At 49.1% G+C, this 12,500-nt stretch overlaps 1 protein-coding gene across 1 annotated transcript in view; it reads right to left on the minus strand.

Annotated features, from left to right (window-relative positions):
* Positions 1-12,500, minus strand: part of LOC134442686 (transcription initiation factor TFIID subunit 4-like) — a 49,204-nt gene that overhangs the window by 36,679 nt on the left and 25 nt on the right. The window contains exons 1-2 of the mRNA XM_063192729.1: positions 11,883-12,500; positions 10,256-11,780 (exon numbers count right to left, since the gene is read on the minus strand). The exon at positions 11,883-12,500 is cut by the window's right edge and continues 25 nt beyond it. Coding sequence (XP_063048799.1) covers positions 10,256-11,780; positions 11,883-12,500 — 2,143 coding nt within the window. The remainder of the gene's footprint in view (positions 1-10,255; positions 11,781-11,882) is intronic.

A 12,500-nucleotide genomic window follows, 5' to 3' on the forward strand; every position in this document is an offset into this window, starting at 1 on the left:
ACCACAAAAACAGTTTACCCATGTGTCAAAACTACATTTCTTCCCCACATATATCATCAGTACCCTCAAAATACATTGTCCCTTTGCCATTGTGTAAGCACTGCCAGTCAAAATGGTTAGGTGTTTTATCTACGTTCAGCTAACAGATTTCGACTATGTATAAAAATGAAAAGTGAGTGAAACTATTGAAGTTTGACAACACAGATAATTTACCAAGGACATTTATCAGTAACTTTCTTTACTGTAAATTCATATACAGAAAGTAATGCCCATATATCACAGGTTTCTCATGGGTTTGGCTCATTTCTCAAAACAGAGATAACATGGACAAATGCCAAAGCAACTAGCAATTGTTCAAAACAGAATGTCGTTTGAAAAAATGTCATGAAATTAGCCAAATAACATGGAAACTGTAGTATACGGTTGTAAAATTATTTTCTACTAACTAGTAAAGTTACAATACCATCTGACCTGTTGAACACTGTCATGAATTTACTATGTAATGAAATTCTTAAAATATGATGTCCTTGACAGTTTTGGGAACTACGTAGACCACTTTGCATATGATGACTTACACAATGAAATAATGCTGACGTGTTTCGGAGAGGGCAACCATTAGACTGAGAATTGTCTAATTCGTTTAGATAAGCAAGGTGAATTTATTTGGAAAATGTGCTAAATGTATGCTGAATGTGTAACCTGAAGGGTATTTGTACATATCCATCTGCAGAGATGTAAATATTTGAGACAAGTACAAAGCATTTGATATCTGATGAAAGCAATGAAAAATGTCATTCTGTTTTGGGAAATTGCAAGTTGGTTTGGGGATTTGTCCGTGTTGTTTTGAGAATGTCATCTCAGTTTCGAGAAATTAGCCAAACCAATCGAAAAACTGTAACGTGTGAATCTCCCATGCCATGTGACCATAACGACTCATGTGAATGCAACCTGGCAATTGTTAGATGGATAAATACCAGTGCATGTGGACTACTGCTTAATTTCCCTCAAAAATGTTGTGGTGAAAGAAGCTCCTCTCCAAGGAACGAAGATGCAGAGATACAGCACTCAACAGGCATTGGAAATGATCCACACACACACACACACTCTGTGTCTCAAGTGACAGCTGTGAGCTGCTAACAGCCACATTTCCACAACAAAAGGAGTGTCCGCAGGGGGTCCAAAGGGTCAAATGACCCCCTTGTGGGGCTTTTAGGTAAAAAGGTCAATTGACCCCTCCGTGGTAGTTCTAGTGTTAATCACTTGACACATGTGTTGTTAATAAAAACAAATCCTAGAATAAAAACATTATGTTTTTGATGTATTTTTGTTATACAAGAGTATAGGGCATGCTGGGCCAAAATGTGTGCTGTTTTTAATATAAAAATGTTAATGGTTAACCGATTATTAATCATTAATTCTCCCGACGATCGACGAAGAAATTTTCACCGTATGCCCATCCCTAGTAATTAAGGACAGCTGACAAACATTCACACCGTCCAATGACCTGTTCCACACTCCGACCCTCGCGGAAGTGGCATTGCATGCTTCCCTGATGCTTCCAATACTGACCGTAGAAGAAGAATACAATTTCCGTACTCTCCTCGTCATCATTTCGTACTACGCTGTTATGACGAGAGTAAGCCCTCCTATCTATCCATCTCTCCTTGGTATAGACCAGCCCCTAACCCCCACCCCCACCCCCCATACTACTATTCAACCGTATCTCTTTCATTTCGTGAAGTATTCACGAAAAAAATAACTTAAATTTTCGTGGTGCATTCACGTTATTGCCCGTTTTTCGTGGTTGGGCAACGAAACGCTGCCTATTCATTTGAATTGCCCGACTGCTGCCTAGCGACCCACTAGTTTGACGCCCTTTCGGTACCGTCACATGGTAATCAAACATTTCAAACAAGCAATTTAGGGTTAGGGTTAGGGTTAGGGTTAGGTTTAGGTTTAGGGTCGTATGACATAAGGCGTAAGTACCGAAAGGGTGTCGAATTAGTGAGTCCCGAGTGTATCAGCAGTGTTCTGTCAGCACCCCCTCCCCGCCCCTGCAGACGCTTGGATAACCATAGCAGCAGTGGGGCAATTCAAATGAATAGGCAGCGTTTCGTTGCCCAACCACGAAAAACGGGCAATAACGTGAATGCACCACGAAAATTAAAGTTATTTTTTTCGTGAATACTTCACAAAATGACAGAAATAGGGCTCTACAATTACGATGGGTTCAGTCCACTGTGTACTTAGGATGCACCGATGGAGCGCACCATCTAAATTGTGGGCCGGTTTCAAAGGGAAAATTTGAAACGAACAAACAAACAACCAAACAAACAAAAGCATCAATCCCTGAGGACTGGCGGCCCACCGGGTAAATGCCCTGCATGCCAGATGAGGACTCCACCGGGTAAATGCCCTGCATGCCAGATGACCAGCCCAGGCCTGGATGGCGTAATGCACAGATGGCTGCTGGGATCCTCCTGTCTGTCCTAATCCCTCCAGCTGGACAGGTAAGGCGCTCGCTGGGAGACACGCGCAGCGCAGCCCTTCCTCCCCCCCCCTCCTCCTCTTCTTCCCTTCCTCCCTCTCTTCCTCCCTTTCTCCCTCCCCCTCTTCCTCTTCTTCCCTCCCTTCCTCCAGCCCTCCCTCCCTCCCCCTCTTCCTCCCTCTCTTCCTCTTCCTAAAAAGCAACGTTTCGGTCACGCTGGAACTTCATCAGGCAGATATCCCTGGTGACCGAAACATCGTTTTTTTAAATAATAAAGTTTATTTTTGGAGCTGATCGGCAGTGTGCAGACCTACCTTTCTCAACAATATTGTATCAAGCCGAGCAATCACAACACACAGAGTCATGATACTGTATCGCGGTGCAAGAAGGAAGTATCGTGATGCACCCTTTCAAAGTTCAGCTGCCCTTAAGTACAGAAAACAACCACGATATGATGTGGTAGTGCTTCCAAGCTTCAAAACGTCATCATTACGGTTTTTAAACTTTAAAATGATTAGTACCCTTTTCTACCTATAAATTTCCACAGTTTGTGTAATATATCATATTGCATTTCATAATGTTGGCAAATGTAATAAAAGAAAATGAATTAATTTAATAGGATACATTTTTAGAAATCATGGGGTGCATCGAGCCATAGGTCAAAAATCATGATACAGAGCGAGAGTGTATGGTTACAGCCCTATAGATCTAATGTATCGCTTAAATGCAGAAAATTATTTCAAATTAAGGAATATTGAGAGAAATGTACTAGAAAGGACACATACACATCAGCATCAGCACAAACATGAAACAAATCTGCACAACTAACAGATGTTTACTCCAGCCAAAAGAATAAACGCGCGCGCACGCACGCACGCACGCACGCACGCACGCACACACACGCACACGCACACACACACACCAAGTCAGGCAGGCCACAATGATCCTCAAGGACATTTCGATGTCTATTCTGAGGACAGGCTTGAGGATTGTCTTGAGGTGAGCGGTACGTAGCAAATGGAGTTTAAAAAAGGCCTCTAGTCTTGTCTAGTCATTTCAACTCCATTGTCACTTCACTGGCTGTCAGTTGTGACTATGTGCACGGCTGTCTTCCGAGTGTGTGTCATCGGGGCCATAGAACCAACAAATGACCAACAAATGCCCCTCTCTCTGCAAACGCACCTCTCTCTCCAAACTCCTCTCTCTCTCCAAACTCCTCTCTCACCAAACTCCTCTCTCTCCAAACTCACCTCTCTCTTCGTAGCCTACAACAGCAAGGACATCTGCCGGCACATTAGGCTCTCATCCCAGAGGATATGCTCTCCTCCTCCCTCTCTCCACACACACACACACACACACGGGCACCCACGAATACACACACGCACACACACGCACACAAACACACACACGCACACACAAGCACGCATGAACACACACACAACGGCCTGCAAATTAAGATCCCATTGAGAGCCACATGGGATCTGTGTGCTTGGTGGTTACGTAACAGACTGAGAGCCAGAGTCCAACCCTCCCCTCCCCAACCAGGAAATGGAGATCTGCATCCCTCCCCAACCGTGGTGAAAACGATAAAGATCTGCACCTCCCCACAACAAATGGAGATCTGCATTCACCATCCCAATTGCAAATGGAGAAAAATACTCTACAATTGAGCTTTTGCAAGATATTGAAATATTATGCTGTTGTCAGTGATGTCATCATGACGAGAAGCAAGTGGAGGAGGCAAGTGGAGATCTGCACCCCTCCCCAACCAGGAAATGGAGATCTGCACCCCTCCCCAATCAGGAAATGGAGATCTGCACCCCTCCCCAATCAGGAAAAGGAGATCTGCACCCCTCCCCAATCAGGAAAAGGGGGATCTGCACCCCTCCCCAACCAGGAAAAGGGGGATCTGCTCCCCTCCCCAATCCTCCCTCCCCCTGTACTGTAACCCCCCCCCCCCCCCCCACCACCCCCACCCCCCCTCTCCACCCCGCCACCCTCATGGCCCCGCCCACTGGAGAGATGGAGATTAGCCGATTAGCTGCCCGTGGGCTCCTCTTCCCATCAGGCTTTGCAGGACAGGCAACAGGTGGCGGCTGGGCGAGGGCACGTCCTACACAACTCTTACTTCACTACTGCTACCCCCCCCCCCCCCCCCCCCCCCCCCCCCCCCTAGATACTCCCCCCCGCCTCCCCCACCCCTAACTCCACCCCATCTCACCCCCCACCCCCCACAGAGGCGGCACATCCTACACAACTCTTACTTCACTACTGCTACTCCCCATCCCCCCCTAACTCCACCCCCCTAACTCCACCCCCCCACTAACCCCACCCCCCCACTAACTCCACCCCCATCTCACCCCCCGTATCCTTCACCAAGACTCAGGGTAAAGGCCAGACAGTCTCAACATACCCAAATGCGATTGGACTAAACTAAAGGGTGTGCAGCACGTGTGTGGACGCTCATGTCATCATGCAGACACCCCCCCCCTCCTCATATGCTCATGCGCAGATACACACACACACACGCACACACACACACACACACACACACACCCCCCCCCTACACACCCTCTCTCTCTCTCACACACACACACACACACACACACACACACACACACACACACACACACACACACGCACACACACGCCCTCACCCTGTCTGTCTCTCTCTCTCAAACACACACACCTACACAACAACAACAACATTCAGAGCAGAGCACACACCTACAGTGAGGGCTAATCAGTGTGTGTGCTACGCGTAGGCTCCGCTACGTCACGCAGTACCGACCTGCCAGGCTCTCCAGTCGGCTGATTGTCGCCTCCATGGCCAAAGTGCTTAGGTGCCTCTCCTCTCCTCTCCCTCAACTTCCCTCTGTCTCCTTACACTGCAGCAGGAGAAGGAGAGGAGAGGATAGGACTGTCCCTACCCGCCCTGCTCTGCCCTGCCCTGCCCAACGCACTTGACTATCTAATGGCATTAATGATACTATGCTTACGCCGCTAGCCAGCCAACCAACTCAGCCACCAATCTCTGCCTCCCTCCCACCCGATCCCTCCTGGACACAGCAACACCAGCGTGGTGAGGCAGCCGTGGCCTAGTGGTTAAGTAGTCGGTCTTTCAATCTAACGGTTGCCGGTTCAAATCCCCCCTGACCTTTCCCTACATCTCCATCCATGGCTGAAGTGCCCTTGAGCAAGGCACCTAACCCCACATCGCTCCAGGGACTGTAACCAATACCCTGAAAAATAATAGTTGTAAGTCGCTTTGAATAAATGAAAGCGTCGGCTAAGTGCAATGTAATGTAATATGTAATGTGTTGTCACACCAGGGAGCTGCCATCTTGATTTTTTGGTCCCGTTAGGATGTCGTCGTGGGTCCTCACAAGATCGTTGTGTACATTCTGTTTTATCTCTCTGAAAATAGGCTAATCTACTTTAAATGTTGTTTACTTTAGTCCCTTCCATGGCTAATGTATTCCTTTCCAGAGCATGTGTTTGTTTGCTGTAGTCCCATGGCTAATGTATTCCTTTCTAGAGCATGTGTTTGTGTTTGTGTTCGTGTGGTAGCCATTATGCTAAGTGTATTCTGCTCAATGCAAATGTTTAAACAAGAACACCCAGTAGGCCTATAGCAGACTTAAGAGTCAGCCAAGGCAGCAGATGTACTGAAATAGACATGCTTTCGCAAATTGCCACATTTGTGTGCATCTACACATGCGTGTGCACAAACATCCGTGCAAAAACAATTCCTTTTCTACATACATCATGCAAATTTCAAGCAATTTCTACAGGTCTTTCACTGCAGCTCCAGACCCTGTTCCAATCAAACTCCCCCTTCCTTGAATGCAAAGATAATCTCACTCACCGTGATTACCACAACGACAACATCAACAACAACAACAACAACAAAAACATGTTGCCCAGCAACAGACAATTCTAAGGAGCATGTTTTCAGAGAGGGGCTATGCGAGTCGACCATTATCAGATGAAATTACTGAAGCAACAAATGTCAGCCTCATGGAAATACTGTGCTCGGAACACAAGGATGTTTAACTGCAGAAGAAAGACAGACTGGAGAGAGCGAAAGAGAAGTACAGCCTCAAGATAGAGAGCATTACATTACAATACATTGCATTTGGCAGACGCTTTATAACCAAAGCGACTTTCAAAAGAGGACATAATCAAGCCAACATCACAAGCAAATACAAAGTGCACAGGAGATATACAGAAACAGTTGCAAATAGGGGTTATTTATTTTAATTTTAATTTTTTTTAAAGAGTAAATAAAGAGTAAATAACAAGTACACACACACACACACAAACTGAACTAAGCTAAACATTATGAGCAAGCTCACAGCGGGATGCAGGAGTGGGTCAAACGCCTCTTCCACTACCCCACGATAGTACAAGGAACACAAAAGACATACTGCAGGGCAAACAGCTTGGAGGAGGAAATCCAATGTTTGGAGATATGTAGACTTTATATGTAGGAATATGCAAAAACAGAAAAAAAACAATCATCTGACTTCAGACACATTCTTGAGAACAACATGATTACTCAGGTCTAGCTCTTTCCATGCTGCACTGTTATTAGTTCTGTGCTAAACTATTCAAGCTGGATCAATCCAATGATGATACTTTAAAAAATAAACACTAATGGCCTCTCTCCACCAGCCTCTTCTTGCTCTCACACTGTGGCCTCCTAAAATAAAGACATTAATGAATGATTGCAATTGACAGACACAGCACAGTATAAGAAAAGCAATACTTGAAGTGTGTGTGTATGGGAGTGAGCCACACATGATTAAACCCCATGTACGATGTCAGCCTTAATTAAAAGACACGACGCCTCCGCCTCCTCTGTCTACAGTAAGCCGCCCGCCTGCCTCCCTGCTCACACACAGTGTAATTAGCCTTGAATACAAATACAAGGCACTTGAAACACTGAAATGAAATGAGATGAAACTCTGCACAGCAAAACACGTCTCGTCTCACACAGCTGCTCTGCTCAGAGGGGGGTCACCTAGACATCTGAGTCTCCACAAAACCGCCGAGGAAATACACATGATGCTGCTGATATAGTCTGAAATACACATACTGCTGCAAGGAAATACACATACTGCTGCCAATATAGTCTGAAATACACATAATGCTGCTGATACAGTCTGAAATACGCATACTGCTGTTGATATAGTCTGAAATACACATACTGCTGCTGATATAGTCTGAAATACACATACTGCTGCTGATATAGTCTGAAATACACATACTGCTGCACACACACAACCCCTGAAGTAAATGGTAAATGCTGGCAACACTGATAATGCTTCCAGATTGTTTAATGGCATGACATTTCGGACCTTAGTCCTTTTAAGGTCAAAAGGTCCGAAACGTTATACCATTTAACAACTGGGAGCGTTAACAGTGTTGCCGACATTTACCATTTACTTCAGTTGTTTTGTTTTGTCCAGCACCTGTACCACTATGATGTGCACGGCACGCATCCTCCGCGTTCCTGTACACACCACCTCTGCACCATAAAACTCTCCACTGCTATCCCCTTAGGCTAACTGGATTAGCCCCAGCTTAAGGACCATGATTAGTAGTAGCCTGAAAAGGGGAATACGTCACTTTGGCCATCAGACTCATAAATCCCTTAACACACACACACACACACACACACACACACACACACACACACACACACACACACACACACACACACACACACACACACACACACACACACACACACACACACACACACACACACACACACACACACACACGCTTAACCCTTCCCACCCCCACCCCCCCCCCACACACACACACACACACAACCCTCAACTTAAACAAGCTTAACCCTTCCCAACCTTGAAGATGGACTGCAGTTCCCTCTGACTGTCTTAACACACGCACACACACGCACACACACTAACATGAGGAATTGTCTGTTGTACATTGTAAATCATTGATTCTGTATAAGCCAGTAAATAGTGTGAAATCTAAACCATATTGAAAACTAAGAAACAGAGCAAATGAAATATGCATAGCAAGCCATTTTCGATTACAATACTTAAAAATAAATTTGTGCTAATCAAATATTTTACAATAGTTTTTATACACATTTTGTGCATGCTAAAACCACCATTGCCAAGTTTAAGTGCTTCTATTGGCTTAAACACCATACTAATGTAACATGAGGTGCTGATAGTTCTGGATCTGGATGACTTCTTTTTCACCCATCATGACACGCCACGCACTTAGAACAGCTCTGTGCATCATAATAACCTTTCTGCTCTGGTAGTTTTGATAATGACAATTGAAATCATACCCACTGGGACTTTTAAGGTGCTGCAATTCATAGCACTCAATTTTCAAGCCTTGACAGCGTTATAATTAAAAGGCCATGATTGCCTTCATCCTTCATAGTATTGTGGGTAACACATGTGACGTAACAGTGTCATAATAGTGTCAAAACAGTGTCATGACACAGTCATGAGAGAGTCATAAACTTGGTGTCGATGTCAAAAACGTTTTTGACATTTTTAGGCCTGTCTTTGCCATGACTGAATTTCACTGAATGACAGTCATCAAATTAACATAATGTTTGACACATGCATGACATACGTATGACATAATGTTTATGACACACGCATAACATACGCATGACACCGGCCTCAAGTAAAGTGCTATCGCATTGTGTTCCATATACTTCAGGTACATAATAATACAACTCTGTCAGACACCTCTACATTACATGGAAGTCGAACCATGTTGTCCATCTGTGCAAATACCTTTGTCTGCAATGACAAGCCAGCTAACAGCACAGGCAAAACAAAAGCCTTCCCCACGCACATGGCACATTACTGTTACTGCACTCAGAGTATAAATAGTCTGCAGGCTAAAAACAGAGCACTTAGCCAAAGCTGCTTTGCACGTCCAACATCAGCCTTTATTATACACCCAACATTGGACACTACTTTGGGTGATACAACAGGAGAGCGAAGATATATAAACAGAGAAAGAGAAAGTGAAGGAGAAAGTAAAATATATATATATGAACGGAAAGAGAGAGAAGGAGAAAGTGTTGTTATAAACTGAGTTTCTATACAGGAGGCTTTTTACTTTGGGTGATACAACGGAGAGTAAAAATATATAAACAGAGAAAGAGAAAGAGAAGGAGAAAGTAAAATATATATATATATGAACAGAAAGAGAGAGAGAAGGAGAAAGTAAAGTGTTGTTTTTAGACAGGAGGCTTTTGACAGACTGAGAACAATCTGTGGAGCTCTGTATGCAAATGATCACTAGAAGTGACATTGGGATTATGAAGCAGACTTGAAAACCCCTCTCCAAATGGAAACACAGTTCAAGTCAATTGAAATAAAATAGAAAGTGCCACAGGGTGGAATACCAAGTAACAGCACAATTCCTTGAATAAAGAAATCTGCACTGGCAAGGCAGGAAAAATGTTTCAAACTCACACTCTTGAGTATTTCTCCTTTATGACTAAAGCAAAGTAAACACATGCGCTCACGTCAACACTACAACCAGGTGAGACAAGAGGTGCACAAACAGTAGAGTAGAGAGCTCAGACAGAGGAAATAATATGATGAACTGAGTAAGGGATGAGTAAGTTGATACAATAACCGGCGGTCCTGTCCTACACTCAGGTCAACACTACAACCAGGTGCAACAAGAGGTGCATAAAGAATAGAGATGTAGAGGAAATAATGTGATGAACTGAGTAAAGGGTATTACTTGTGTCAGGCGACGCCATAGTTGATACGATGACGGGCGGTCCGGTCCTGCGCGTCATCTTCTGGTTGCCCACGATGACCGTGTTGTTGCTCTGCATGGTGGCAGCGGCAGCGGCGGCGGCGGCGGTCGTCATGCCGGCGTTCTCCACGACCACGCCGCCCCCCCCAGGGCCCTTCCTCATCAGCTGGGGGCTGTGGTGGGGGCTGTGCGCCGCGGGCGACAGGGGCGGCAGGTTGGGGTTGCGCTTCATCAGCTCCACGGGGCTGTAGCTGCCGGAGAAGGTCTTGGGGGCCGAGCCGGGGGTGAGGGGGGCGCCAGGCGTCTGCTGCTGCTGCTGGTGGTGCTGGAGGCTGAGCGCGGACATGGCCAGCCCCGTGTGGGCGTTGTAGCTGGTCATCGGCCTCGGCTGCACGGGCACGACGGCACCGGCACCGTAGGCCCCCCCCGGGCTGACGGGGATGGCGGCCATGGGTCTGGCGGGGGCGCCGGGGTAGGTGGTGGTCTCCAGGAGGTGCTGAGAGGGCGCGCTGCTGGGGCGGCGACCCAAGAACTCGCCCATGCGCGGGGAGATGGCCTGCAGGGCGCCGGGCGCCTGGTGCTGCATCATGTGGGGATCCATGCCGCCGAGCCCGACCCCGACCCCTGCGGCCGCCACTCCTGGAGGAGGCTGGTGCATGTACATGTCGCTGCGGTGAGTGAAACTGTTAGAGCGCGCCCGCAGCCTCTGGGCAGCAGCAGCGTCGCCCGCAGCAGCCGCCACCACGCCCGTCTTACAGTTCAGCACCACGCGCGAGAGCACACGTGCCTGACCCAGATTAGGGGCCACGGCGCGCACGTCGTGCTCCTCCATCATGGACAGCATGGCGGTGGAGTCGAAGCCCTGCTGCAGGAGGAGCGTGATGCTGCTCTCCGACAGCCCCTCCGCCCGCAGCAGCGCCAGGAAGGCGGGGTCCACCATGCGCTTGGAGTCCATGGCCATGCCGGCGGAGGGGTGCGAGGGCATGCCGCCGGCCGTGAGCGGTGCTGGGGCGGCGGCGGCGGCGGCCATTGCGGCGGCCGAGGGGTCGTAGGCGGGGTCGTAGGGCAGCCTGGGCGTGGCCACGGCGGCGTAGCCCACGCCCGCCGGCGATGCGTCGTGTCGGAGCATCATCCCTCGCGGTGGCGGTAGGGCTCCGTTGAGTCCCTGGGAGGCGGCGAGGACGGCTGGGTCTGCGGCGTGCAGGAAGCCCAGAGAGCCGAGCGAGCCGGCAGCAGCAGCAGCCGCCTGGCAGGGGTCCAGGGGGAGGCCGAGGCCGTGGAGGTCGGAGTACAGGGCACAGCGGCCGACGGCGTACGGCGACGACGAGGGGTCAACGTGAGCCGGGTAGCGAGAGGAGAGCGCGGGGAGCGGAGAGCACTGCTCGAGCCCATACAGAGCGGCGGCGGCGGCCGGAGAGGGATCCCTGCTGCTGCTGCTGCGGAGGCGGAGCTGGCCGTCTGGCATCAGGAGCTTGCCGGCCAGAGAATCCCGATACAGGCGGCTAAGCTCAGCGGGATGAGCCGGAGGGGGAGGGGGAGGGGGAGGTGGAGGCGGCGGAGGAGGGGGAGGGGGAGGAGGAGGAGGAGGAGCGGGGGCGGGAGTAGGGGCCGGAAGGGGAGGAGCCATGGCAGCAGCGTGGGCGGCTCTGGCTTGTTGCCCTTGATCCCAAGCCCCTCCCACTCTCATGCCCCCGTCTGCCAGTCGCATGCCGCCGTCCGCTACAGACAGCCCGTAATGGGAGCCTGCGCGGCTCAGCATGTGTGGCTGAGGAGGCTGCTGCTGCTGCTGCTGCTGCTGTTGGTGTGCGCTCCGCTGCTGGTGGTGGTGGTGGTAGAGGCCGTGCAGGTCCTCAGGGGGCTGGGCTGACATGGCCGTGTCGAACAGGTAGTAGTCGGGAGGCGGCACGGTGCCACGCACCGCCATGATGGCAGCAGCAGAAGCGTCGTCCGGGGGAACCTGGTGGTGGTGGTTGTGGTAGGGGTGGTTGTGGTGGTCGACGATGTAGGAGGAGTTGTCGTAAGGAAACAGCGCCGCGCGTTTCTCCTCCAGCAGCTTGTGGAAGCGCGGCGTGCGGGACGGGTGCAGGGCCTCGTACCAGGAAGGAGAGGAGCCGGCGTCGATGTTGTTGTTGTTGTTGTTGTTGTTGTCGTCCTCCTGAGGGGGGCAAAGGTCCGCAAACGTGACCGAGTTCCTCCGACCGGTGGAAGGGCTCGGGGAAGGCACCAG

This window comes from Engraulis encrasicolus, unplaced genomic scaffold, assembly GCF_034702125.1.
Source record: "Engraulis encrasicolus isolate BLACKSEA-1 unplaced genomic scaffold, IST_EnEncr_1.0 scaffold_208_np1212, whole genome shotgun sequence".
NCBI classification, from domain to species: domain Eukaryota; kingdom Metazoa; phylum Chordata; class Actinopteri; order Clupeiformes; family Engraulidae; genus Engraulis; species Engraulis encrasicolus.